Below are 26,539 nucleotides of genomic sequence, written 5' to 3'. Positions count from 1 at the left end.
ATTTTGTTCATTGTGGCCTACTGTTCACATAATAAAGCAAAGTTTTTGCTTCAACACATGACAGGGCCAAGCTTGTAAATCAATAATATTATTTGCTGAACAACCAGCAACTGAGGAACCCCACGTCAACGAGGAAGGAAAACAAGAGGTCTTGTATACAGATCGAATGATGCGATTCCCGCCAAGAATGACAAGACCCGACAACTAAAGGAACCCAAGATCGTTCCACGATCAGATTTGATTGACGAACCCTCAACCTGTTGTTTACAACATAAATAAGAACCTTGGTATAACTGACTTCAACTCGTTATTTATTACGAAACAAGAACCTCGGTATATAGGAAGACGCCACAAACGGTGATGGAAAGCCGTTTGATAAGTCGATGAAGACGCCACAAACAGTGGTGGAAAGCTGTTTGATAAGTCGATGATGAACGCCACGGAAACTTCCGATAAGTTTGAATTAGTTCTTCAAGAACCAAAAATAATACTCTCAAAGTTCCTTCCTTTAAAAAAATTGACTAAGATGAATATATATAGACATAAACTAATCCTAATCTGGTCATATCTCCCACTAAAGATAAAGAAAATAAAACCTAGAATATCGATAGAGATATGACATAATCTATAAATATATGAAATCTAAATACCCATAGAATATCTCTATGAGATTTAAACTTTAAACAAATATGATGATATCTTCTCTTGATCATCAAATATTCTATAAGCTTCCTCAAACACTTGCTGAATTTAGATTTGTCCGGAATCTTCTATAACTTGAATCATGTTGATGGATTTTTGTTGATCACGTGGTTCATGTCCAATGGGCCTCCACGAATTTGCTTGAGCTCAAACCTCTTGAATCAGGCCGTTGAGTTCATCTTTAAACTTCTTTGCTCGTGCTCGCGTAATCGGTCCAATTAGAACTTGAACTGGATCCCTTGAAGTCGTGCTACAATTTGCATCAGAGCCTGCCTGGAATTCCAAGTAACAGAGAGAGAGAGAGAGAGAGAGAGAGACACTAACCTGGAAGTCTTCCAGCAGAACTGGAGCGCTTTGATACATTTTCTATGTCATCACAGGAAGGAGCCAGGATATGTTAGTTAAAAACATGTAAGATTTCACCTTTATATGCATATCTAAAGAAATCCAATGCAAAGCAACTGCACAAGCAGAGAAAAAAAAAATAATAATACTGCAGGAGCAAAAGGAGAACAAATAATAACATGCACAAAGATTCCCCCCTGTAGCAGCAAAGACAAATTCGACTGTTGGTTGACCTCTCCCGCAAAGCACCAAAGAATTATTAGCCAGGTGAAACTAGACTGTATTATACGCAAAAAGGGGTGGAAAAAGACAAAATGGAGGCACAGGCACGGAACCTGTAAATTTCTTCACCATGGAATGAATTGTTCTTTGACTAGACATCTCACAATGATCTGCCAATACCAAAAGAGAACTACTTAGATTAGAAAGCTTATGCATCTGATGTTATTAAATAACAATCTAATGGAGATCCAACTCTCTATACAATTTCTCAGCGCTTGGAAGAGGGCAGCTGCAACCTCTTCTGAGTCCCCAGGAGTAAACCAGACAACGGATGCAACAGCTTCAATAGTAAAAGTAAAAATGAAAAAATAACATGCCTTCTCACATATTTAGGACCTTTAATGTGATATTCAACCAAGCTCTACTCTCCCAACATATTCAAAAGTGGATAGGGAGGGGGGAGAGGGGAGAGAGAGAGAGAGAGGCTACTTCCTTCAGCTTTAGATTGAGTGCATGATTCAATTTAAAAAGAAAACATTATCCATCAAAGAAAAGCAAGAGAGGGGGAGGTACATTATAAAGAAATAAAGGAAAATCTGAGATCATGACATACCCCTTCGTTTCGACACTGACGCTTGCGATAGATGAATGGTGGCCTGGAAGAAAGGGCCACAGCTTGATCTTTTCATCTAAGTTTTCCATATGGAATAAACAACGCTCAGATAAACTAATATCTTCTCCTTTTCATTTCTCCACGTTGGGCTTTGGACAAGAAACCATGTAAACTGTACAAAGACAATTTGAAAGAAAATTGTCGAGCAACCCCTAGTTTTATCATATATACTGCCGAGAAAACTGAACATTGGGACTGCGCTGCCACTGGTTTACTAAATACAGTAAGAGCGAACCATTTATGAGCAAAAATTTCATTCACAGGCCGAAAAAAAGATCTAGTTTTATATTTTCTTTTACACTTTTGTACAACAATGAGCCAGGAGCCACCTTGATTGGATGCCTAGAATTGTAGAAACTCGTAAATCACAGAAATTTGCTTCATTTCACTCAGAATCACCCATCCCCCAGGTTCCCCTCTGTAATGTTTTGTAATACATATTATCATGCTAGCAATAAGTTGATTCCAAACATTCTTTGATGCCTATTCTTTGGGTCTTTTAGTTAGGCTCATTATGCAGAAGAACATCTTTGAACGTCGGAAAAACTCTGGGTCTAAAATGCATCGCTAAGTTACTTATGGAATACAGAAGAAAAAAATTAAATCCCATAAGCATACCAGAGATGGATATTGATTGATTTTTGTTTGAAATCTTTCGTTAAAAACCAATGCTGATTTCATGCGGTTTTATATTAGATAGCCTCATCTGCTCATCTAAATCATTTAGAAACATACAAATTTTATCAGAAGCTGGGTGACTTCTATCTGATGCAGCAAACTGACAAATATCTCCTCCAATCTCGATCCAGCTGTGCCCAGGACACCCCTTCTCAATTCCTCTTCCCTTCATCATCCTCCTGATCTTCGTTACCTCATCCCACTGGTTGCTCGCCGCATACATGTTAATCAGGAGCATGTAATGCCCGCTATTATTAGGCTCCAGCAATATTAACGCGTCAAGACAGATCCGAGCTATCTCCAAGTTCTTTTGAACCCTACAACCATCCAGCAAAGAGCCCCAAATAAAGGCATTAGGCTCAGACTCCATACTTCTAATCAAACCTAGCGCGTCTTCAAGCAACCCAGCCTTGCTGAACAGAGCAACCATGCACCCGTAGTGTTCTACTCTCGGTACTATGAGGTAATCCTTCTTCATGCGCATGAACAATCTCCGGCCTTCTTCGACTAATCCTGCATGATTGCAGGCATTAAGGATGCTCACGAAAGTGACCCAATTCGGATATATTTTCTCAGATTCCATCTTTGAGAGCATCATCAGCGCCTTTCTTGCGAAACCGTGGACTGCCAGCCCATCAATGACCGAGTTCCAGCAAAACAGGTTCTTCTCCTGCAGCTTGTAGAATACCACTAGGGACTTTTCGAGGCTCCCACATTTAGAATACATATCAACAAGAGCTGATCCAATATATACATCGAGATGGAATCGGTTCTGCATTACGTAGTAATGAATTTCTCGCCCGATGTCGAGTGACCCAAGATGAGCGCATGCAGAGATTATGGTTGACATGGTCACCTCATCGGGACTGAATCCGAGGTTAGTCATGTCTCTGAACAAAGTCACCGCTTCCCGAAACAGCTTGTTCTGAGCATAGCAAGCAATCATTGTCGTCCACGAGATAATATTTTTATCGGGAATGTTCTCAAACAGTGATTGAGCCGACTCCAGATTCCCCAATCTTGCATACCCATCGATCAAAGTGTTCCATGTAGCATTATTCCTCTCAGGCATTTCATCAAACAGCCTCTGAGCGGATGCCATATCCCCGGCCTGGGCATATGCCGACAGCATAGTCGTCCATGCAAAGACATCTCTTTCACTCACGGGCATCTCGTCAAACACCTTTTCTGATTCCACAATCCCACCGAAGCTCGCATAGAAATCAATCGCAGCAGTCTGCACAAACACATCCCGCTTGCACCCATTCTTCCAAACACCACCATGGACGCATTTCCCGTATCGCAGGGCTTGTACCAAACGACAACCCTTAATCAGGGACGAGAATGTGTGACTCTCTGGCATGACACCAGCTCTCAGCATGGACTTGTATTGCTCAAGAGCCTGAAGTGGGTAAGAACACTGAACAGAGACTCTGATCATTGCATTGTAGAGAAACACATCCGGGTTTTGAACCTGAGAGAACATCGAAGCAGCCAAATCCCAGCAACCCAATGTTGAGCATGTGGTCATGAACTGGTTCATCGCGAAGCAATCTTGATCAACACTGGTCTTGATCATGAAGCCGAGTACCGACTGCAGCTCCTTCAGGGTTGTGCACCCTTTCAGGCGCTCGACTAGAACTAATGTCCGAGTCAGAAAATCAGGGTGCCGATGAAGAAGAGTCATCGTTGGACGAGAAATTGACAAGCTGCGGCGGTGGCTGTTGAAGGTCGCATTCGGATATCCGCGCCAGAGGAGTAAGCACAGCAGAGACGAAGCTGTTCAGTTCTCCGGTGGCGCCGGCGGGTTTTGTTATTTGATTTTTTGAAGCGAAACCGGCTTTCCTCTAGCATCGGACCGGCCCTCAAGAGGACCGGTTCGAATCCCGGTTCGGATTCGGTTTAATTTTCAGTCAAACCACATGTTGAGAAATGTGAGAGAACACGACCGAGATTCAGAGTGAAGAGATCGAATATGGAGAAGAAGGAGGAGACCGTTGCTGGCGCTTCCATGGCGGCTTCCTTCAATCGAATTCCATCAGCCATGGAGGCCCTCCTCATCCACTTGTTATCCGGATTAGGCTTGGCGATTGCGCTCTGGTTCGCTCAATCCGTCGAGTCCGTCGACCTCGTCGCCGACCCTGCTCGCACCCTCGGCCGCATCTCTGTAAGCTCCCCGATCCTCATCGTGCTTCCGTTCGTCCTATTCTTTCGCGGTAGGCTCATTCTCCAGCTCAAATCTTCGTTAAGGTGATCGAGTGCCCGATCGTGATACTGCTCTTCAGTCGCTACCGCCAGAATCCTGAGAAATGCTCGGTAAATTGAGAAAGTTTGAAACTTTATACTCTTTTGTTTCGGCTAATTTGGGGAACTCGAAACTGAAACTGAGAGACTGACTGATATTGAACAGTACTTGAAAGCTGTCGGACGGGGAGCACTGGCATTACCTGTTGGTCAGCTCACTAACTGCTTCTCCCTTGATCTTCGGGTGTTCGGAATCTTGAATGTTTCCTCTGATTCTTTACTATCTTCGTCTTCAAAAACTTGTAGGGGCTCTGGCGAATGCTTTGGGAGCTATTGCCTTGGGAGCGCCCGTCGGGACACAGTAAGTATAGAATTGATTGATTGTATATGTTTCTTACCTTATATTTTGGAGAAATTATGGTTCTTTTTTACTTTGATATATGTAATTTGCAGCATCTACGCAAGACCTCTAGTTTTAAATGCAAAACTCGTTTTAGATTTCTGATATGCAGTGCTTGAGCTGGTGCAGGTACCTACAGAAGACCATTCATTGGTCTTGCATGATGTCAGCATTCACTGTAAGTGGCAATTCCTTCCTTGTCTCGTGATATTTCGACAGTGACCTTTAGAAGAACTTGAATGATTATGGGTTTTTGAGGTTGGGAAAATCATTTACATATTATATGCTTATCTTCTATGTTGTTACCTACCATAAGTGTTTGAATTCCCATATGAGACCACAAAACTTTGTTTCAATAATTGGATTTACAGCTGGTTATTGGTACCAATGACGTTGCCAGTTTTCTGTACTCCTCTATGTAGACTATAATACTAGAAGTATTTAAGCTGTGTAGCTGAATGCTATTGCGATACCATTGAACATGAGCCATCAGATCACAGATCCAATCCTTCGATTTCTGATTTCTGTGAATTGTTTTGCTTGACACAATTGTTGAGAAACTAATCTATTTGGCTCTTGGCAGTTTGTCCCAGCGGGCTCTGTTTTTGGTTCATCATGGAGTGATTGGCAACGCATTTTTGCATATACAAAGTAATACCAATGAGTTCCTTTTGTTGCCTGACAGTCCAATATTGCTATCTTGTACACATACTTTCATGTTCTTTCTCATGCTGAGGCTGCCTAGTTTTTGAGCTTGTTCACTGGGGCATGAGCTGGTGCTGGATCTGAATGTATAGTTCCTTAAATATGCAGGCCCGTTAGGTCTATAGACTACATGATTTGTCTACCAGCTCATGGTGCTATTATTGGAGCTTGGTTTGGAGCATGGCCTATGCCACTTGACTGGGAAAGGCCATGGCAGGTACTATCTCCATCCACCTCTTTGCTAAAAGTCCGGTGGTTTTATGCTAGATTGCCCTGTTACTACCCACAGATAATTATGTAAATCAGATATGCTGAATTATCGTATTGGTGTACAGCTGCACTTGCATTTGCTGTCCTGAGGACGCATATAGTTGTGTTTGTCAGAACATCTCTATGTTTTCACTAGGCCACCAAAGATCTTATTTATCTAGGTTATTTATAGGACCATAGGTTTGTTTATTTCTAGATTTCATGCATTGTCCAATTAGTCATATTATCGAACATGGCGGCAAGTAATGGTGTCTTTTTTCTTCGTTTAACAGGATTGGCCTATTTGTGTAACTTATGGAGCTATACTGGGATATGTGCTTGGAATGGTGGCTTCAATTGTCTTTATCCTCCTTCACGACAGTCACCATTGCACCAAAGTAGATTGACAGAGAAACTATCTGATTCTCAACTAACTTCCTTAAGTGCATGAGGCCCATGGTGGAGGTTGATATCTAACTGCTTAACAGATTTGATAGCATTCAAAACCCAAATTGATCTTCTATTTGCCAGTTAGAATCAGACAATTTTGCACTTGTTGCAGCCACTGGTGATCTTTCAGCTAGAAGAGATCCATTATCGTGCATCTAAATCTGACTAGTTATGGAGGAAAGACAAGTGAAGCCGGGAGCTACTACTGTAGTATCAGTTCGTTCGAGCAAGGGAAGCAGCACCTTTGAACAGAAGCAATTTTGAAGCTGCTGATTTTTGTTTACAAATTTATTGTAATTGTATGCTTGATTACACGAACAAAGAGCTGCCCTTCGTATTAATTCATGTTGAATCTCACTAGCATTGTTTTTTATCCCTCAAAGGTAAGATTTTCCCTTTTATGGGTAATAAGCTGTATTAATTCATTTAAGAGAATAGGTTCAGCCCGAGCCCACTAAGTTAATCCATCTTGTCGGTACGGAGGAACGAATATCTTATTCTGCGTTTGGTTTCAAAGTGGATTTTAAAATAAGATTTTGATTTTGAAAAAGAGTGGTATAAATGGGATCTACCCTTTGATTTTGTATGAGTTATTTTGTTTTGTTGTTGAAAAAGAGTGGTATAAATGGGGTTCACTCTTTGATATTTTGTTTTGTTGTGGGTAGATTTAGGTTAAAGTTGCAATTTTAAAATCACATTTGCAAACCAAACAAGTTATTATAATAAATATCCACGGAAAGGGTATGTGATGTAGCTGGATATACATCCTCATGTACATTCAAGAAATTTCAAATTCGGTTCTATGTTGAATTTTCAAATTCGGTTCTTGATGGTAAGACATTCTATATTCGACAATATACTAAAAAGAAGAGACATGATGATCACCTCCTTTTCTAGAGAGAGTTTTACTGCTTGTTGGGTATCATTCCATTGGAAATCAATGTCATATCTAGCAGTACAATCTTTAGAGCTTTTGCGCATTTTCGTTAATCCATGAATGGAGGATCACGATGAAAATGGCATCCGATTGATTAGTTATAATTTATAGTTATTGACCAAGATCAAATTTAACCTTGATAAATAGAGATGAATAACCATATGCTTCGGGAGGAAATCGAATAAAAATCTGATAGACTAAACGAGATGTCTAAATGAGAACATCTACTCCCAAACTGATAAACTGTTCACATAAAAAGGGTTATATATCCGGTGATCAATGAGAAAAAAATAAAGAAACCCGAGGATTGAATGTTAAGTCGAGGGGTAACTGCCACTAAACTTAGTGGGCTCTCTGAAATCAATTTTTTTTCGGTCTATACTATCTAGTGTTCGGGAATCTAATGAATTCTGACTAGTTCAAGTTCTTATAGGGTCGATTTATTAAGTGATAAAATACTCAGAATCATAGATTTTCTTCTTGCAAGATGGAAGGCCTGTTGACATGGTCTTCAATCCATTAGGAGTCCCCTCCCGAATGAGTGTAGGATAGATATTTGAATGCTCACTTTAGCTGGGGATCTCCTATATAGACATTATCGAATAGCACCTTTTGATGAGGGATATGAGCAAGAGGAGTATTTTCTGAATCATATAAAGCCAGTAAGCAAACAGCGAATTCATGGGTATTTGAACCCGAGTATCCGGGAAAAAGCAAAATATTTGATGGAAGGATAGAAGATCCATGAATTAAACTCGAGATCTCACTTAAAATAAAGAGGTGGTGAATCACAGTTCACATTAGTTCTAATGGAGCTTTTGAGTATCTATATCTATATCTATATGTGATCCTATTTTGTTTTCTTCTGACTTCTACAGCAGACACTTTGCAAAACTGAATACAAGCCTGCTTTCTGATGTATGAGGAGAGATAAAATCGTGTAATTTACTCATTTTTCATATCAAACTAAACGTTTCGAATGCAAAAAATAAAGTGACGTGATTTTATATTATTTTTAATTTTTTTCCCAAATCAAGTCGATAGCTCGATTTTTCCTAAAATGTATATTTATAGTGAGATTTGGGCAGTAATTAAAAGATTAAAAAACTAAGATTTAGCAATAAATATATGGTAAACACTGTTGATTTGAATAAAATCGTGTAATTTATTCATTTTTCAAATGAAACTAAACGTTTTGAATGCACAAAATAAAATCACGTTATTTTATTTTTTATTTTTTTCAAAATCAAGTCGATACCTCAATTTTTCCTAAAATATTTAAGTGAGGTTTGGGAGGTAATTAAAAGATTATAAAAGTCAGATTTAACTATAATTATACGGTAAACAGTGTTGTGTTGATCAAATTAAGTATTTGCCTCCTCTTATAAGAATCGGAACAAGTATCTGATCAACAATCCAGGTCGAGGGCGAGTTTCAATGCCGAAAACTACCTTCCTCACAATATTGGAGTAATTAAGCACTTGAGTATGGCTGTTTGGATCCATCAAGAATATTGGCTTTGCATCTTATGTGCTAACGGAGCCATGGAGGATGAATATGAGACTGGATTTAGTAATGTCAATATGCACGAAGTTTCTCTCCAAATCGATCTCGTATCTCATTGAGTAGTCGCTATTGTAAGCCCGCCATAGTATTGTAATTTTTAGCTTGAGCCATTTGCATGTAACCTTGATTCAGCATTCTTTTTCATTGGCAGCCTCGTCTATCTTCTCAAGCTCGTCTAGTGCACACATCTATATTCGATCAAAACGAATTTGGCCGATTACCTATCCGAGCAATGTGCTGAGCTATGCGTATTGAGTAGAGGAGGTGAAGAAGACTTTTTTAGCGCTTATGTGCAAAAGAGGTGATAAATAAAATAAATTAACGTCAACTAGGGACACTAGATAATGTCAATAATTTACAAATTAATCTTATATATATTTAAGTTCGGCCTCAAAATGTCACCTTAATTTTGAAGAGAGAGAGGAGAGAGAGAGAGAGAAAGATTGACTTGACTTGACTTGGAATATACAATGATCACACGATTTAGTATTTCAAATTTGAACATTTGATTTTATTTGGGATAGTGAGTAAACTACATGTAATTTACCTTTCTCCTAACTGCGGAAAATTTTAAGTAAGATGGTTATATAGAAGAAAAGTATATATAGTTTAAGTATATATATTTTAGTTTAGCTATAGTTATGCGTATATTCTTAGAGAGCTTTTAACATCATAGTTGTTATTATTCAACTTCCATTGACTATATATATATATATATATATATATATATTTGTGTCTTTGTGTGTGTGTTCAACTTTTATCCTATTCATAGTGACCCCAGTCTATCTTTATTAAACAAATATATGAAGAATCTATCATTTCTTAGTATCCTATACTGTTGAAAGTTTTGTTTCTGTTTTCTCAACATTTTAGGTTTTATCGAAAGATTCATAATTATTGGACATATTTTTTAATATTTATTATTATTATTATTATTATTATTATATACATGGTTTTAGTTAATATATTTTAATTTTTGATAAAGAGACTCGCAATATAGAAAATAATTCATCAACTTTTTTTACTCCTTAGATTTCAAGAAATTCTTTTATTTTAGAAACTTGATTTTTAGTTATTTTTATATTTCTGGCAAAAAAATCACATTTTGTATCAATTTCTATGTTTTCTTTATTGAGAATCCAAAAGTATTTAATTTGATATTGGGCTTTTCCTCCATGATGTTTTTCCATATCATACAATATTTTAGATATCTAATTTTCACAATGTGTTATTTATTTCTTATTAATATATTTTTCTTGGATATTGCACTAAGATAGTTTCTTGAATATTGTACTTTTTGGAGATCTTCTTAGCGGTAATAGTTGGAAGATAGGCTAAGAAATTAAGGTTTGTTATATATGGCTCAATAATATGTGGATCTTAAATATGTACTAACCAATAAATGAGTTAATAAATACGATTCATTGGCCTCTTATAATTTTATGTAAGATACTCTATATCTATACACATAGTCGAATTGAAATTGACAATTTCTCAGTAGATCTAATTGGGGTAATTATCAGGAGGAAACAATTATTTTTCCGAAGAAAATTATCTCGGGAAGCTATTTCTCCATTGTCTTTCCCCCTAAGATAACTATATAATATTACTTCTTCAATCGCCACCACGTAATCAAATTAAAATTGACAGTTTGCTTGATAAGTCTTAATTGTGGTAATTATCAAATAGGAAACAATAACTAGGATAGATGCATCATATAATTATTTTTCCAATTACCTATAAAAAAAGTATTTTTCTTTTCTAAAATAACTATATAGGATCCTATGTAATTCTACACTAGAAAAAGAACAGGAAATTGTCTTTTTTTTTCTTCCGAATTGTTTTTAAATTTCAAATTCTAAAAAAAAAATCAATAATTTTGCTTTTTAAGATAGCTATCTCAGTCGTGCGAGTTTCGGACCGGGATACCAAACCCCTGTAGGATGTTGCTGAAAGGGCATCCATCCTGAGGATGGCATCCCCTGCGAAACTTATCCAATTTCCAAGTGAATGTGAAACAATATTTCTTAGCAATGTATATTTAATTATCTCAATATTTCTTATATTAAAAATATAAAATAAAAATAATTCCGTCCGCGGCTTCTTCACTTCAGTTGTTCCTCTATGGAATATAAAGTGTAAACTGTAAGCTGCCGAAAACCGGTCCCACACCGAACCGTTTGAAACTCCTGCGAGCCCTCCCAATAATAAGCGCCAAAAAACAGCCCGATTTGATTCTCTCTCTCTCTCTCTCTCTCTCTCTCTCTCTCTCTCGCTCTGCTTTCATTCGCTTGAAGTGTTGTGAACTTCTTTTGAGTTCTTTCTTGTCTTTGGTCTTTCTCCATTCAATTCGATTCCTCGTCACTCGCATATTCCTCTGTCTCAGCTCGCAGGTTTCAATCTTCTTTATGTGGGATCGCTTGATATGAATGCAAGATGACCACGGGTGGGTCTTTAATCGTTGCCTGAGTTTCTACTGTCAGGTACAGCCCATCTTTCCTCCATATCATTCACCTCGGTTTTTTATCCCCATGCCCGGTGTAGTTCTTGCAGTTCTTTAACATTGAGTTCACATTCCCATTCCAGTTCGGGTTTCCATCGTCATGTTTCTCCCTTGCCGAGCCATCTTTCCTGGTCCTTTTTCGTGTCTTGGGGTCTTTCTCGTTCGTTTCGTTCACTCACTTTGTTCATGCGATCATGTCAGTGGTGTCGACGCTACAAAGTTCCCATTTTTTCTCTGCATCATCTGCGTTCCGTCAGTATTGATGATCAGCTGCTGATGTCTTCACCCTGCTAATGTTTCTTTCATGGGGTCTGCTTTGTTTGGATAGTCCTTGTGATTTGTATTGCTGACGGTGTTCTATTTCAGGCATGGAAAATCTTAGAACTCGGTGAAAATCAATTGCTATAATGGACAGAGATAGTTCGAGCGGAAGATCTTGGTCATTGACCTCTACTTCCGGCGTAAGAGTTAAACAAGAACGCATCTCGCCTAGTCCAGAGAGAGAAGATGATGTTGCCTCTGGTACTGATTCTTCATTCACCCCACAGGCTCCCGTTTCGCCCTTTGCATTTGGACACACTCCCGGAATGTCGCGCTCACAGAATGTGGTCTTTTCATCTGATCCTAACAACATGGTGCATCCCGTGACCGGTGAGCCTATTCAAGATCTCAGTGTTTTCGGCCCGCAGCACTATGCTCGCTCATCTCTGTATTACCCTCAACAAAATCCAGTCGGTGCCATCGCCGCACCAGACTCCAACAATGATGCATTTGAGGATTTTATAGGTCAAAACGTTCTTGATTTTCTGAATCAAATTTCGAGTGATAATTCTCCCGTTGCCAGTCCCAGTGAAAACGTTCTTGATGCTGGGGCTATTGCTAATCAAGCTACTGATGCCTCCTACGAGTTGAGTCTCACCGATGAGACAAGATCCAGAGCTGGTCTAGGAAGTTCATATTCATACTCCCAGCAGCTTCAACCTCTAGAAGAAAGTGATGGGCCATATCTCGCTCTTGGAATCAGGGGTGGTTCAGAGCTTAGCTCAGGTCCCAGCGCTTCGAGCAGTCGCTACCCTCATGCAATTAGTGCCAGTTTTCCCCACCAAGCCAATGCGGCTCTTTCCCATGGCCGAGAAGGTCCTGTGAATTTCTTGCAACCTGATCCGAATGCAAGCGGAGGCTTCCATGCTCCAACAGACCATGTTGCTGGCGTGTCACCAAGCATATATGACCAGATGATATTTGATCCTGAACCTTTACAAGCCGTTCAGGACATGAGGCAAACTTTATTCGGCACGTGGTGGACTCAGAATGCCAATAACAGGCATGGATATCATATGGCGAACTCTGGAGCCTTCAATGGAGGACCCTCTAGAACCTTGCCTTTTCCAAGTCAAGGTCGTGCAGCGCAGCCGTTACCGTCAATCAATCGCAACCAGGGTGAGCTCCAAGGTTTCAGACAGTATGCACAGAAGCAGTCACCATTGCATTCCTCCTCGAATTTCCATGGCGCTGCTCAAACAGCCTTCCATGGAATGCAGAGTAGTCATGCACAAATTGGGCGGAATTTCTTACCTAGAGGGCCAATGACGATTGCCCCTCCTGGACTCCCCGGAACTCCTGCAATGTCAAGACAGAATCAGCCTGGTATTTGTGACTACTTTTAGCCCCGCCGAAATCCTTTTCTCATAGATATTATTTCGATTTCTGTAAACCTACCCATGCTTATTACTTGTGACTGAACTTGCAATTGTCTGAGGCGGTTAAGAAAAGAGTGGGTCGGTCTCGAAGTGTAACTTTGGGTTTCCTTCTTCATGCAGTTTACGTAGGCCAACCTCAACGTGGTCTCCAAGTTCAACCTCATACCAATCTCTCTAGCCGCAATTCCCGTGGTACCTTTTCTTCTCTTTCTAGTTTCCACACGACCGAGCAGTGAGCATCTTTAGTCCGTATAGGTAATCATATGATGGTTATCATGTGCAGGTCAAGTACGAGCAGCTGCAAGTTCCCTTCAGCATCCCCAGTGCTCTCAGCTTGGCTGTCAATTCCATAAGAGGACCGCCCTGGGGCATGCTCTTGTTAACCCTGGCATAACTCATAGGAGGACTACTCCTCCGCCATCTCTTCCGGTTCAAGGCGAGGCTAGTCGACCGGCCCTACCCCAGGTGGGGCTATACCTGCCTCAGTTAGGGCAGGCTGCTCAAGCCTCTTCTATCCCAGCCCAGATACCAGGGCCCATTCACTGGGGTCTCCGACCTGTTCAACCAAGGGCAAGAGCATCGAGGCCTATGTCAGCCCGGGCCAGGAGCTACGTACCTTTGTCGCAAAGTTCAGTTCAGAAAATCCCATCTCTTCAGCGCAGAGGTAGACAAAGAGGTTCTTCATCTTTGTCCATTGATCCAAATGCACATATTCCTCCATCAGCTCTGTCCCCTCCGAGTACTCCCATTGATCGAATACGATGTGAAGGTACATTCTCTGGTTTCTGATATACAGCTGAGAACTGCCATCCCTTTGCTTCCAAATTTTTCTTCAGTCGCTATCATTATAACCGATTTGCCCCAGATCATAAAACTTGAGACTCAAGCAATGTGACGTTTTTGGAATCCACAAAAAATCTTGTACATTAATGATTGCATACTACGGTTGATGATAACACAGCGAAAGCATCCGTCCCAATAAAACTGGTTTTGCAGGAGAGAAACATCAGCTTACTGGCGAGAAGTGTTTCTTCTGCCATAGGGATCTCTCATACCCACCAGAAGGACCCATTGTGGAGAATCCAGCAATCCTACCGAGGACAGCGGTTCTGCCTTGCGGCCATGCGTTTCACGAGTTCTGTCTGTTTCGAATCACTCCTCCAGAGCAGATGGAAAATCCTCCGTGCATCCCATGCGCCGTCGGCGAGGAGCCATGATTTCTCCCCTGTGATGAGACTGGAATAAAAGCTGATCAACTGGAAGTTTACCAGAGTCAGCAGAGTTTTTCTTCTATTCTTTTGGCTGAATAAGCATTCATTGCAAATGAAATCCAAGTGAACAATTTAGACGGTATACGTTCCCGTGATACATTTAGATGGTATCTGCCATGCCGGATATGGAATTGGAACCGAATTCGCTTCACAAAGATGGTCATTCAGCAAATTGAGTCTGTACTGGTTTGAATTCGATTTTTGGCGGACATATTACTATCATGACGGCAAAGTACTCTTTACGAAATCCGGCAAGCATTTTGATAACACATAAAGTAAAGCTCCTTTGGTCCTCGTAAGGGTATAATAGTCTTTTTGAAAAACGCCCTCCCCGCCGCATCAGCGTCACTATCCAAACAAAGGTGTAGGTTATGGAGGGTTATCGTTCACCGCCACACCCCCCTGACTATTGCTAACCAATAAATAATCTCTCTCCCAACCACAGGCGGAGCCAGAAATTTCATTCAAAATGACAAAAATAATACTTGATATAAATAGTACATAAATATTTTTTTTCAACAGAGCAAAATACTAATTTTACATATAAAAAAACTCATAAATAAACGTAATTTGACTCCACCTCTGCTCCCAACCCCTTCCTTCTAGCCCCTCTCCTTCCTACTTTAATAATTTCACATATCTTATAACTAATTTGGTTAATCTTCAATTTAAAAACTCAAGCCGATAGATTATGGTATGAAATATCCTATGAACTTGTAGTTTTTTACTTAATTTTTCCATATGGAATCTCTTAATTTCAATACCTGCCCTCATATGATAACATGTAAGCTCTGCGTCACACACTGTCATGTGCCATTAAACATGTATTCTCAACAACTGATCACACTCTCCGATTTACTTGCCACGAATTCTACACGCCAATCTAAATTAACATGATATACACTTTAAACTGCCTCGATACTAAATTTAGCATTTGTGATATCTCCTACTCTCAACACCCCACCCCTTACGGTTGCTAACCAATAAAGGAATTCAATATCTCTCCCTGCCCCTTGGGCCCTTCCTTCCAGCCCCTCTCCATCCTACTTTAAAATTTTCATTGATCCCTTGAGCAATTGAGTTAATTTTCTAACCTCAAAATTTGAATTGGTAGGTTGTGGTACTCTTATATGGCAATTGTAAATTGTCATGTGTCACGTGCCATTAAACACGTACCCTCAACAACCGACCACTCTCTCAGATTTACTTGTCTCAAGTCTGAATTAATATGGGTGTATTTTTTAACCGCTTGATATAGAATTTGGCACGTGTGATATCTCTTATTCTCGACACGCACCCTATTGAGGCCCCTCTTTTTGTTCCATTAATCCCATCAACCACTCCCGTTTTCTTGCCTCTTACTTGATGGACACATTGAGATGAAAAAAGCTTCATATAATCATTTCCGTTGAGGGAGACTCCCCCGGAAGTAGCTGCCGTTGATTATACGAACATATATAATATAGTGGGATTCCTATTCTGAAAATATTTATTTGACTTTCATCGACTCAATTAATGACAAGACCAAGCTTTGGTAACGAATCCTCGAAATTTGTGTTCATAATCTCCATTCCGAAGCAACTGGAAAGTGTCATCCTTTCATGATTAAATTAATCAATCGTATAATCTTTTGATAGGTATCAATCGTATAAAAATTCTTTTATATTGTTGATGATAAAAGCATCCTAAGCCAAGGTGATTATCTTACAATATTAACATATGATTACATTACTTTTCAGTTGGGTGTCCTGTTTACATAAAAACAAGTCCTGTTAATAAAGATCATGCATATACGTCTTTCATTCTAAAAATGGCTATTCGAATTATCTTATAATAATTTATGCATGTAAGTTACTAAACTAAGATACGATTGCTGACCATGTACACATTCGATCACTTATAGATCGCATTTGTTCAGAGTTTTATATAATAGCCAAATCCGTTGAATTCCAACTTATTATGGATATCAAAAGAACCCAATATAGAGGTCCAAATCTAGTTATTGCTCGAATACGAAATCCAAGCTCTTTATTTCAGTTTTCGTATATTATTATACATATATACGAGAAGATGAACCAAACTTTCTACTCATTTGCTATTCTCCTATTCTCTCTCGAACAAGTGACATGTACATAGCGTTTGGTAACGAGGTAAGTTCGATTTAATTTGATTTAGTTTGATTTGAGGAGATGAAGGCAAAAATAGTCGAAAAAAGTACGTGAGGAAATTTTAAAAAGAAGATAAAAAGCAATGATTGTGTTGTTAAATTGAGAAAAAAGTATTGAAATTGATAAAAAGTGTTGAATGGTTGAGAGATTTTAGTATTAAAATGTTAATTGTAATAATAAATAAGAAAAAATATGAGAGAATTTGAATAAAAAGTAATTCTTGTATTGTTGAATTGTTGAATTGAGGAAAAAATAAAATTCAATTAAGTTAAATAAAATCAAACTTTATTACCAAACATAGAAATAAATGATCATCTTTATTTTTTCAAGGGTTATATGCACTTTTCCTTCCCGACGTATGGATTGAAATTAGGTGTTCGCAGTGGACATCCTCTTCTTACCAATAGTCTCAGTGTTCCCTGTGGACATCCTCCTCTTACATGTTCGATTTTCGTTTCATCCAAGAATTTTCAACAACTTGTCGACCTCAGCAGGGTCCCTGAGGATTCACGCACAGAAGAGCACATAAGACTAAAGATCCTATCACCAGTGATAGCAGCAACTCAAGAAATCAAAAAGGATAGCAAAGTGAAAATTACCTGGAATTTTGTTAAAAAGCTTCATTCAAGTAAGGCCATGATTTAGAATTATCTGCTTGTGCTCATCTCCATGAATCACCAAAATCTCAGAACAAATTAGCATTATTACATGTCAATCCTATTATCCTATTCCCTGGTTTAAAAGCAGTCATTTCAACTGTCCTAAGAGAGCTCAAAATGAACCAAAATCAAAACAAAATGCACCAAGGAACAACCAAAAGCTAAGACTAAACAAAATGAACAAATACAACCAACGACCAAATATAAGTATTATAAACAACCACCATCATGTTGTTTTTCCAACTGTTGCATTATTCAGCTTGTCCAAGGTAGTTTGTTTGCATCATTCAGCTTGTCCAAGGTAGCTCAAGACATAGACAACACTGAAATATGACAAGGCAGACCCAATTTTCACTGCAGAATCTCCAATTGACCAATTTAAACTTCAATTCACCAATGTAAGAACCCAGTCCCAATGCCCATCATTGGGAAATTAATAAGCAAAATCAACACCGACCCAACCAAGCAGGACAATTATAACCATAATTCGACATTGAATTGCGTAACAATTGCATTAAATTGCAGAACGAAGTGGGAAAAGGGGGCGAATTCAATAGAGAAATGGGGCACCCACCTGAACTGGAGTATGGTCGCGCAGGGAGATGGTCGCCGTGGCTACTTGGGAAGATGGGCTTGCAGGCTGGTTACTGTATATCAAAGTCTGGTCGAGGAGAGTGTCATCATGGTCGAGGCCAATCACTGGCGATGGAGTCACTAGGGCAGGGGTTTGGTCTCTGCACCGTAATCTGGTCGCACAGGGAGAATCGCCGCAGCTACTCGGGGAGATAGGGTCGTGGGGACTGGCCTGCATTGGAGGTAAGAGAGATAGGGTCGCCTAAAACATGGATACGTTACACTGTTCTCTTATGTTCCTTTTTTTTTTTTTGCAGGTAATTAAGAAATATGGGGACAATTTTATCCTTTTTAATTTAATTTGACATGTGAGTGGCATGTGTCCTCTATTAGATAAAAATTTGGCCGGAATTTAATCGAGTGGGCATGTTGTTTACTTTCGATGAGGTCGGGAGGCACTTTACAAAAATTTAAAGGTCACGAGCACACCCCAACTCACCTTATAGGTAGGGAGGTTAAGTACATTTAATTTTTTTTTTTCAATATAATAGTCTAAGAGAACGGTTTAAGGTGCAATAACTTCACATACATGAAAGTTAATTGTTTGAAATTGTAATAAAATGGCTTAATATTAAGTAAATTATATTTATTTCGAGAAATTGATGGAGATAAATTACATATATGCATAGTGAATTACTTATATTTGAAATAAATTACATAGATCTAGAAAAAAAAAATATTTACTTACATCATTAGTAGATTATATTTAGATTTTGAAATACCTTTACTTAGTTTCTACTAGAATACTTAAATGCACTATATCACCACCCTTTATGATTGCTCTATAGAATTTCCCGCGTCTAAATCGCTGTCACGTTTGATTAGTATTAATTAATTTCATGACAAGAGAAGATACACATGTTTAATTGATTATTATTGTGCTTTTATTTAAATAAATTGGTTATTGTGTTAATAAAGAAACAAAAATTGATTATTGTAAGATAATTAATGGACACAGACAGGATAAGGGGAAGCATATGCTGCAAGGGAAAATGGCACGAGGGCTGAAACAACCGCAGGCATAAGATCTACCGCCAGCAACCGGTGGATCATGGCCGTCGGATCAACACTGAGGGCCCCACCAGCTTAACGGGACTGGACCAGACCCCAACAAACGGACAACTGTCTGTCTATTGTCTAATCTTCTCTTTCTTGGTAAGAACAACCGTATCAGTAAGAAAGCTCAGACGGACCAGACCTTGCCCTTCCCTCCCCTTCCATTTCCCCCCTCTTTCCTCTCTCTTTCTCTCTCTATGCGGTAGAATTTGTCTGTCTGTTCACGGTGGAGGGAGGAGCTCTCTGACCTTGATCTTCTTTGTTTCTTGAGAAAGGAGGGAGCTTGGGGGTTCTTCACTTCCTGTGTTTCTTGGTGAACTGCTGCTGCTGTCTGTTGCCAAGAATAATGGAGGAGGCCATGGAAGGGAACAAGGACAAGTTGGGAGATGGGGCACTCCCGGGCTTCTCCCCCGCCACTTCCACCCGGATTTTTTGGAGATCCCGCAAAAGATCAGGTTCCGTACACCACCACCCCCCCCCTCTCTCTCTGTTATTTCTTGGGGATGCTGTGACTTGATGTTCTTGAAATGGGGTCTTTCCTTTCCTATGCTTGTTCTGTCTTTTTATGGTCTGGATCAAGCCGATTTCTTCGATCTTTCCTTGTTTTCCTTCCCAAAGTCAACTGATTTTCTCCTTTTACTCCTTCCGCGTGGATCTAGGGACTAACAGAGCATAGATTGCTCTCTGATCACTTTCTGAGAGAGAGGAAGAGGGGGAGGGGTATAACAGTAAAATTAAGGGTCAATTCTCAGTCTTGCGAACGAAAATATTTGCTTGTACGTTACCTTAATGGTTGGGTTGGTCAGCTTACCTGCCATTATGATTGATCTCGCTCGGATATATCTTGAACTGTGACCATATGAATATGAATAAACTATTACACGTGACAACGCCCCTTTATGTTCCCCCCCTTTAATCATGTTCCTGTTTGAGGTTGTTGGTTTGTATTATATTATGTAATAGAATATCTGTTTTCTCAAACTCATATTTGACCCCATTTCATCATTGACTTTGGACATTGGGTGGGAGGTCTTTTCCGTTTTCCTCTGCCCTTTTCTTACTCCACCATCATATTTTAGTACGAAATCAAAGCTTTTAATAATATTCAATGACTAGTTATCAGCTATTCATCATTGGACTGCGTAGCCTTTCTTTGAAGTTAAAAAGAGATTTAATACGACAACGGACAGACCCGAAACTTTCTTTTGAAGTTTCTGTAGACTTCTTTATGATGAAACTTCGTGACTAAGGCTTGCATCTTTTTTTCTTTTTCCAGTTTTTCGAGATTCGACTGATTTTCAGTTGGTTATACATACTCTGCACTTCTTCTGGCTTCCTAAGCTTAGCTTATTTGAAAAAAAAAAGGGGCGAAAACCATATATTTGTACATATAAGTAGTGTCCGTTTTGCTATTTAGTAAAATCAGTTCTGCCCCGTTTGGATTCAGAGTTAATTGATTTTAACTTTTAACTTTAACTCAACACGCTACACAACAAAAATACATATTTTCCAATTTAAAAATTTTAACTTTAACTCAACACACTACACAACAAAAATACACGTTTCTCAAGTTAAATTTATAATCACATCTCATTTGTCCTTTTCCACAATCAAAATTAAAATCAAAATCAAAGCAACTTTAACTCTAAATCCAAACGGCCCTGAGCATTTCTCTTATACTGGTTCATGGCTGTTTTTGGAAAGTTTGAAATCAGTGCATTTCTCTAATACTGGTTCATGGCTGGTTCTCGACTTTACTCGATATTCCTTAGTGGGAGATCAAGGAATCTTACGAACAAGCTGCGGGCCATGCTCGAGTAAATTCTTTCAGCTCGGGTTCCCTTTGGGGATTTAGATAGGTCAGGAGAGAGTCTGGTAAAAAGTCTCGGGATGTATAGTGCCCGAAGGGAAGTGGTTATAGCATAGAATAAACTTGACTTGATGATCATATCATTCTGGCAGTATTTGATCAGATTTGGCGTTCCATGTTTTTTGGAGTGGCTGGCAGTGATTATTTTAAACAGGCAGTGCCAGCCACTTCCTTGATGGGTGGGACATTTGGGTGCTTTTTTGGAACAAAACATGTGCGTCTATATCCCACGACTTTGAGGGGGATCCAGTCCAGGCATTTATCTGCTTATGTCTGCTTGTTCTGTTCAATGACATGGGCAGGATTGGATTTATAGCCTGGGGAATGATTTTAGCATGGGATTCTACTTTTGGCAATCCTGTTCAGTTGATGTAGAACAAATTGAGTTGCTTAACAAGCTTAATGCTGAAATGATTCCTTGACAGCTATAAATTCCAGGCTTTAATCCACGCTATGATTCTGAATTATTCAGAAGTAGCATATCTGTTTCATTTTCCTACAGCTAGTGGACGGGGTTTGGACGAAGCAGCAGCAGATATTGCTAAGAATAACGCACCTGAAAAACAAGAAAATGTGCTAGTTGATGAGAAGATGCAGGACTCAACCCAAACTCCCGAACTCTCTGAGCGTCGCAAAGCACTGTTTGAGCCCTTGGAGCCTCCAGAAAGCATTAAAGGCCGAAGACCATCCGCTGAGACTTTGCTTCCTCCTCCTGACTTCGACTCTGCAAGCTATCCAAAGGGCTGGCTCATAGGCAAAAAGCGGAAGCTAGTAAATGTTGATGTCGTAGAAAGTATGCGGAGGATTGCGGTTCAGGAGATGAACAGAAAGGTGCGCACTACTTTTCTTACATATCTATAGTTGCTCTATAGATTTATTCTATGTGTTTCGGGATGCTTTATGCTTAGATTCACCATAATTGACATTTTAGGGAGCAATCTTCCTATTTTGGTGCATGAAAATGTTTGAGAATGAAAATCGTATTTGGTGAACTAAAGCACTGAAGTATTCTACTAAGTTGGGTTTTGCATCACACCACCGCCTCCGAGATCTCTAGAGGAAAGTTGCCCCACCCTGTTGTCATATGCTGGGCGGCAGCAGGAATCATGAAGGGTGGCTGCAATGACCTTCGGTGACATGCCAGATACATTAGAATACGAGAATTAGACCTCCTTTGAACAAGTCCCTGAGTTGCTATTCTTTCTCAACTTTGCTGTTCATGCGGGAATCACACTAATTATGGAATAATAGTAATCATTTTCCTTTCTGCAGGATAGGGAAATTGGCGGTCTAAACGAACAGCTGGAAGAGGATGCTCGGTGCCTCGAACACCTGCAGTTGCAGCTTCTAGATGAAAAGAGCAAACGAAGCGAGGTCGAGAGGGAGAATGCAATGTTGCGGGATCAAATATCAATGTTGATGAACATGTTAGAAGAAAATGAACCAATGGAAGACGGGCAAGACCAGGAGGAGCCTTAATTCATCAAACATCCAAACCAAAAAAAATTTCTCATAAAGAAAATAAGTCACTGTGGACGATAGAGGAAGAAAGCCAATTATAATATGGATCTTCAATTCTCCTTTGTATTTATATTCTTTTGCCTTGAATTTGTTTATTAAAGATAGGCACTGTGAACAGAGACACAGCTTCGTCTTAAAGATCTTGTATAGTGGACGGTGTGTGTAAATTTGTTCATGCATGATATTATGGATTTGCTCTTATCATATCGGTTGTAAAGATCTTGCATATTGGATGGTGAGTGTGTAAATCCGTTCATATGATATTTATGGATCTGTTCTTATTACAATGAGATGATGCTGAAATTATACACATGCAAATGGAATGGAATCGAGATGTTCCCTCTTTTTGGTACTGATTGCGCAACCATAAATCATAGTACGGATGCCCTCAAGAAAGAACTGAAGATATCCTCTCATTTCTCGAGAGATAACAAACATCATCCAAATCTAAGAGAACGTTGCAATTTTGAGAACTAAACAAGGTTCCTAAGGTTCACAACCCAGACAACTTTTCTCGTCATGCACAACCTAGTACAAGAAAGTCATGCACAACCTAGTACAAGAAAATGCCGCAACGCGAACTTGGAGGGTCATAATTTAACAGGAGCAGTTCCAGATTCTTCATCAATGTAAATTTCAGAATCTTTGAACTGCTCGCCTTATGGAGTTGATGCACTTCGACGCTATCTCCCATTGGAAGAGTCTTCTGGTACGGCTGGCAGAATATGCGGGAGGGAAGCTATTCTTGGGAGATTAAGCAGCAACTCCCCGACAGAGTCCTTCCTCGTCATGGCCCTTGCAGTTGCAGGACCACCACTCAACTCTGCCCCTGGATCAGAAGGGCCTACCCCGGCATCACTTTTCCATACTTTTGTGAAGACTCTGTCATTGGCCACATAAGTATCAGCTCTGGTTGCAGCATCCTTCTGGAGAAGGTTGCAGAGGGAATTAACTCTTGACATGAGAGACTGCTCATCTGTGGTACCCGGAATAGTCGAGTCATTCAACAGGTATCGAGTCAATTCCTCGAGGACATCTCGGTTCAGCTGCTCGTCACCCGGAAACAAGGAATCTGCAAAACCCTTTTGCTCTGAGATGCAGTGGCCCAGATGGGTGACCAAATCGCTCATTGACATCGAGGGGTGAATTCCAGGAACTTTGACTTGACCCCACTGACTGAGTAAGCTCTGCTCCTTGGGTATATTGCTTCCTACTTCTTCAATGGTACCTGTGTCCATCACTAGAAACATGAGATAAGTTAGACCAAGTAAACGTACAAAATAAGGCAAGTTAGTCATCAACTTCGATGAATGTTATGAGAGATGACTGCAATAGGGAAACATGGAATTACCTGAGCTGGGGGAAGATGAATAATTATCAGGACCTGTGCTTAGAAGCTCTTGAGATTCATTCTTCGATGAAGATGATTGAGTTCCACTTTGAGTTGCGGTTCCTGGAATTGTAAAGAAAGAAGACCCCTCCTCGCCACTCAAGCCAAATCTACGGTTCGGTTCACTATGTTCATGGAACATTGAAATTTTTGGCTCGAAGTACAGAGATTCCAGAACTTTCTCAGGCTGTTGGCTCAGGAAGTTAAGCCGGGGGTCGCACTGAATAAGCTTCTCGAAGTGCCTCCCGAGTAAACCTTGCGGGCAATGCAAAAGATGGCGCCTTTAAAGAATTCAACCACCAAATTACCATTAGTCATTTATCAAGGACCGAAGCTCCAGTAAGGCTCACAAGCACATGGAAATACCCAAATTCCAGCAAATGCACTAAACCATGGAGTTTTGGCTGATGGAGATGTTCAGCCGGACAAATTATATTGATACTTGCCCACAGAATACTCTGTCAAATCAGTGAGCATATATTTGTAATTTAGCTGGAAATAAATGGATTACAAATATTACCTGTGTACGCTTGCCTGACCACTTGTAAAATCTGATGTAGGCTGCCATAATGTGTGCTTTCGAGGCTGCGGATTTGTCTCCCTGAAGAAAAGGGGCTGCCTTGCCAGCTGTAAAGGACCAAATAATGAATAATGAATAAGATAATGAAATATGCAGTCAATTTATAATAAAGAAATATCTAGTATGGGGGATTACCACTACTTCAAGAGTGTCTGTTGCATCGACTGCATAGTTCGCCTTGATCGCCACGATATCTGACCACTGAATTTCAATCTTGTTCTTCAGGGCACCGTCAAGAACTTCCCACACAAGCTTGTGCTTCGCAAAGTAGCATTTCCCCACCAGATCCCCTTCGTATTTCGACTTATACTGCAACCCAACAAAATCATTCACAAAGGCGTGAAGACTGAATACCAAACACACAAATTCACCTTATCAGCAGGGCAGAAGAGTAGGGTGTATGCTACATCTGTGTACCTCCCAACTCCCGATTTTCAGGAGTGAAGCAGGGAAGTTCGAGGCCTTCAGCTTATCGGTAGAGCTTGTCTTTTGAGACTTGGCGCCTAAAGATGACGGCTTGGGCTTTTGCTCCCGGGAGAGCCTCATTTGGATCAACTCCAAGAGGGAAGGGCTCTTTTTGAGGCGCAAACCCAGCGGGCTCGGCTCGTTCAGCGGATTGTACTCCGTCACCAAGCTCTCCAAGTCAATCTGCACATCAACAGTACCAAACATTTGAAAAAGAAAGACCAATTGACCCAAAAAAGGTTCCAGATTTTATCTGTTCCAATGAAATTGACAATCCCCTGTTTTTCCTAGGAAACGTCGAATCAAGCAAAATCGATAAACAGCAGCCAATCCCACATCAAATTTCACCTTCAGTATTGGGCCAATATAATTTTTTTCTAATAAGTGAAATTAATATATTCGGCCATGTGAGCTAAAATTCGAAATGGATATGTCGTCCAATGATCAGCAATCAGCTCCTCAAGCCTGTTACAAGATGCAAAGGGGAATTAGACGTTCACGAACCTGCGGAGCGCCGTCACCGGAGAGCCTGGGCCGCTTGTCGGCGGGACCGAACAGCTCTAGCGCCGCCGCGTCGTCTCCTTCCGCCTTCACCTTCACCTTGTGACACGAATCCATCCTGTGAACCATTAGAGCAGCACGAGAAGGAAGAGAGTTGAAACCTCACTGACAGAGTTGACTCGGGGGAATCGGCGAGTCGTGATCCTCGGCCGCCGCCGCCAATTAGCTCCGGTGTCTAGAGAGAGTTAGAGAGAGAGAGCGAGAGAGAGAGAGAGAGAGAGCGCTGTGCCTTCATTCATTCAATTTCAGAGTCAGAAGAAGAGAAGCGACACGCTCCCAGCACAGATGCCACGTGTCCGACCTTGACAGCTCGGAAATTTCTTGGACCCCGCACCTAAATGACCAAAACACCCCCGCTACTGAGGCCGAAATTGCCCTGTTAGGGGCATCTTGGTCTTTTCGGGTGGTGACGTCATCTATTTTGGCTTGTCTGGCGGGGAGGCGGTGGCACGTGTCAGCACGTGTGCTTTTAGGATAGACCGGCGGGGCCCACTTCGGGAACCTTCTCATAGTTTTTTTTTTTTGGCTTTTTGGGTGGATTTTTCACATTCGGCTTTGCCTGTATTAGGAACCGCTACGATTGGCTCTGCCTTGACACGTGGCGATATCTGCTGGGCTCGCGACACGTTTAAGGAATGGTTTGCGTGTCGGGACACGTAAGATTGCGAGGAAAGGATACGACATGGCACATTTGGATAAGATCCTCTCAGTTTTGACTACGTGATGATTTTTGTTTGCTTCTGCATTACGATAATGTATAATATTAAATTTCTAATGGCTTTTCATTCAGGATTAATAAAAAAAAAAGTACAAATCATTCACAATTGATAATATTTTAACCACGGTCTTTTTTTTCTTTAATCTGGATTTGATAACCATTTTAATACGGTGTCAAATTTTTTATTAATTTGGATGAAATCGAGGCACAAAGGGTGCTAATAACTCCAATTGGGAAGTGGTGGCAGGAATTGAGAGAACCGTCAAATTGGGG

The 26,539-nt window shown here is 40.2% G+C and overlaps 4 protein-coding genes and 1 long non-coding RNA gene across 8 annotated transcripts; 2 read left to right on the top strand and 3 right to left on the bottom strand.

Annotated features, from left to right (window-relative positions):
• Positions 1-843: 843 nt before the first annotated feature.
• LOC116201126 (pentatricopeptide repeat-containing protein At1g06143) lies at positions 844-4,432 on the bottom strand. The gene is made up of 2 exons (XM_031532246.1): positions 1,883-4,432; positions 844-1,439 (listed from the first exon to the last, which is right to left on the bottom strand). The coding sequence occupies exon 1, from the start codon at positions 4,305-4,307 to the stop codon at positions 2,601-2,603; it is 1,707 nt and encodes a 568-aa protein (XP_031388106.1). The 5' UTR covers positions 4,308-4,432; the 3' UTR covers positions 844-1,439; positions 1,883-2,600.
• A 119-nt stretch (positions 4,433-4,551) lies between these two features.
• On the top strand, positions 4,552-7,076 carry LOC116201127 (uncharacterized protein C1450.15). 2 transcript variants are annotated; one of them, XR_004155810.1, is made up of 9 exons: positions 4,553-4,787; positions 4,871-4,936; positions 5,031-5,073; positions 5,171-5,225; positions 5,394-5,442; positions 5,848-5,915; positions 6,078-6,186; positions 6,512-6,683; positions 6,781-7,076. XR_004155810.1 is itself a non-coding variant. In XM_031532247.1 (8 exons), the coding sequence occupies exons 1-8, from the start codon at positions 4,596-4,598 to the stop codon at positions 6,623-6,625; spliced, it is 696 nt and encodes a 231-aa protein (XP_031388107.1). In that variant the 5' UTR covers positions 4,552-4,595; the 3' UTR covers positions 6,626-7,076. The 2 variants fall into 2 exon arrangements, 1 of the variants encoding a protein (XP_031388107.1); XM_031532247.1 differs by having other exon boundaries at positions 4,552-4,787; positions 6,512-7,076.
• Positions 7,077-11,246: 4,170 nt separating this feature from the next.
• Positions 11,247-18,554, bottom strand: LOC116201875. Its single transcript, XR_004155961.1, has 3 exons — positions 17,413-18,554; positions 13,394-17,312; positions 11,247-13,294 (listed from the first exon to the last, which is right to left on the bottom strand). It is a non-coding gene; the product is annotated as an uncharacterized LOC116201875 (long non-coding RNA).
• Positions 18,555-19,268: 714 nt separating this feature from the next.
• LOC116198986 (protein HEADING DATE REPRESSOR 1) lies at positions 19,269-22,780 on the top strand. 2 transcript variants are annotated; one of them, XM_031529269.1, is made up of 3 exons: positions 19,269-19,616; positions 21,504-21,862; positions 22,304-22,769. In XM_031529269.1, exons 1-3 carry the CDS (start codon positions 19,508-19,510, stop codon positions 22,508-22,510), a joined length of 675 nt encoding a protein of 224 aa, XP_031385129.1. In that variant the 5' UTR covers positions 19,269-19,507; the 3' UTR covers positions 22,511-22,769. The 2 variants fall into 2 exon arrangements, with proteins under 2 accessions (XP_031385129.1, XP_031385130.1); XM_031529270.1 differs by having other exon boundaries at positions 19,273-19,616; positions 21,534-21,862; positions 22,304-22,780.
• A 92-nt stretch (positions 22,781-22,872) lies between these two features.
• Positions 22,873-25,781, bottom strand: LOC116198985. Of its 2 annotated transcripts, none has more exons than XM_031529268.1 (6): positions 25,492-25,781; positions 24,940-25,170; positions 24,658-24,831; positions 24,463-24,569; positions 23,904-24,223; positions 22,873-23,780 (listed from the first exon to the last, which is right to left on the bottom strand). In XM_031529268.1, the coding sequence occupies exons 1-6, from the start codon at positions 25,615-25,617 to the stop codon at positions 23,236-23,238; spliced, it is 1,503 nt and encodes a 500-aa protein (XP_031385128.1). In that variant the 5' UTR covers positions 25,618-25,781; the 3' UTR covers positions 22,873-23,235. The 2 variants fall into 2 exon arrangements, with proteins under 2 accessions (XP_031385128.1, XP_031385127.1); XM_031529267.1 differs by having other exon boundaries at positions 22,873-23,792; positions 25,492-25,778.
• Positions 25,782-26,539: the final 758 nt, after the last annotated feature.

This window comes from Punica granatum, chromosome 3, assembly GCF_007655135.1.
Source record: "Punica granatum isolate Tunisia-2019 chromosome 3, ASM765513v2, whole genome shotgun sequence".
NCBI lineage: Eukaryota > Viridiplantae > Streptophyta > Magnoliopsida > Myrtales > Lythraceae > Punica > Punica granatum.
Note: the sequence above shows the minus strand (reverse complement) of the source record. Positions and strands in the feature narration are given on the sequence as shown.

Bases quoted from the DNA above. Each gene is read 5' to 3' on its own strand.
- LOC116198985 (XM_031529267.1), bottom strand. From the start codon at position 25,617: ATGGTTCACAGGATGGATTCGTGTCACAAGGTGAAGGTGAAGGCGGAA. The intron at 25,171-25,491 runs GTTCGTGAACGT...GTTGATGTGCAG, and splicing joins CCGGTGACGGCGCTCCGCAG to ATTGACTTGGAGAGCTTGGT. The intron at 24,224-24,462 runs GTAATATTTGTA...AATTCTTTAAAG, and splicing joins GGTCAGGCAAGCGTACACAG to GCGCCATCTTTTGCATTGCC.
- LOC116198986 (XM_031529269.1), top strand. From the start codon at position 19,508: ATGGAGGAGGCCATGGAAGGGAACAAGGACAAGTTGGGAGATGGGGCA. The intron at 19,617-21,503 runs GTTCCGTACACC...TGAATTATTCAG, and splicing joins GAGATCCCGCAAAAGATCAG to AAGTAGCATATCTGTTTCAT. The intron at 21,863-22,303 runs GTGCGCACTACT...TCCTTTCTGCAG, and splicing joins TTCAGGAGATGAACAGAAAG to GATAGGGAAATTGGCGGTCT.
- LOC116201127 (XM_031532247.1), top strand. From the start codon at position 4,596: ATGGAGAAGAAGGAGGAGACCGTTGCTGGCGCTTCCATGGCGGCTTCC. The intron at 4,788-4,870 runs GTAAGCTCCCCG...ATCTTCGTTAAG, and splicing joins GCACCCTCGGCCGCATCTCT to GTGATCGAGTGCCCGATCGT. The intron at 4,937-5,030 runs GTAAATTGAGAA...GATATTGAACAG, and splicing joins AGAATCCTGAGAAATGCTCG to TACTTGAAAGCTGTCGGACG.
- LOC116201126 (XM_031532246.1), bottom strand. From the start codon at position 4,307: ATGACTCTTCTTCATCGGCACCCTGATTTTCTGACTCGGACATTAGTT.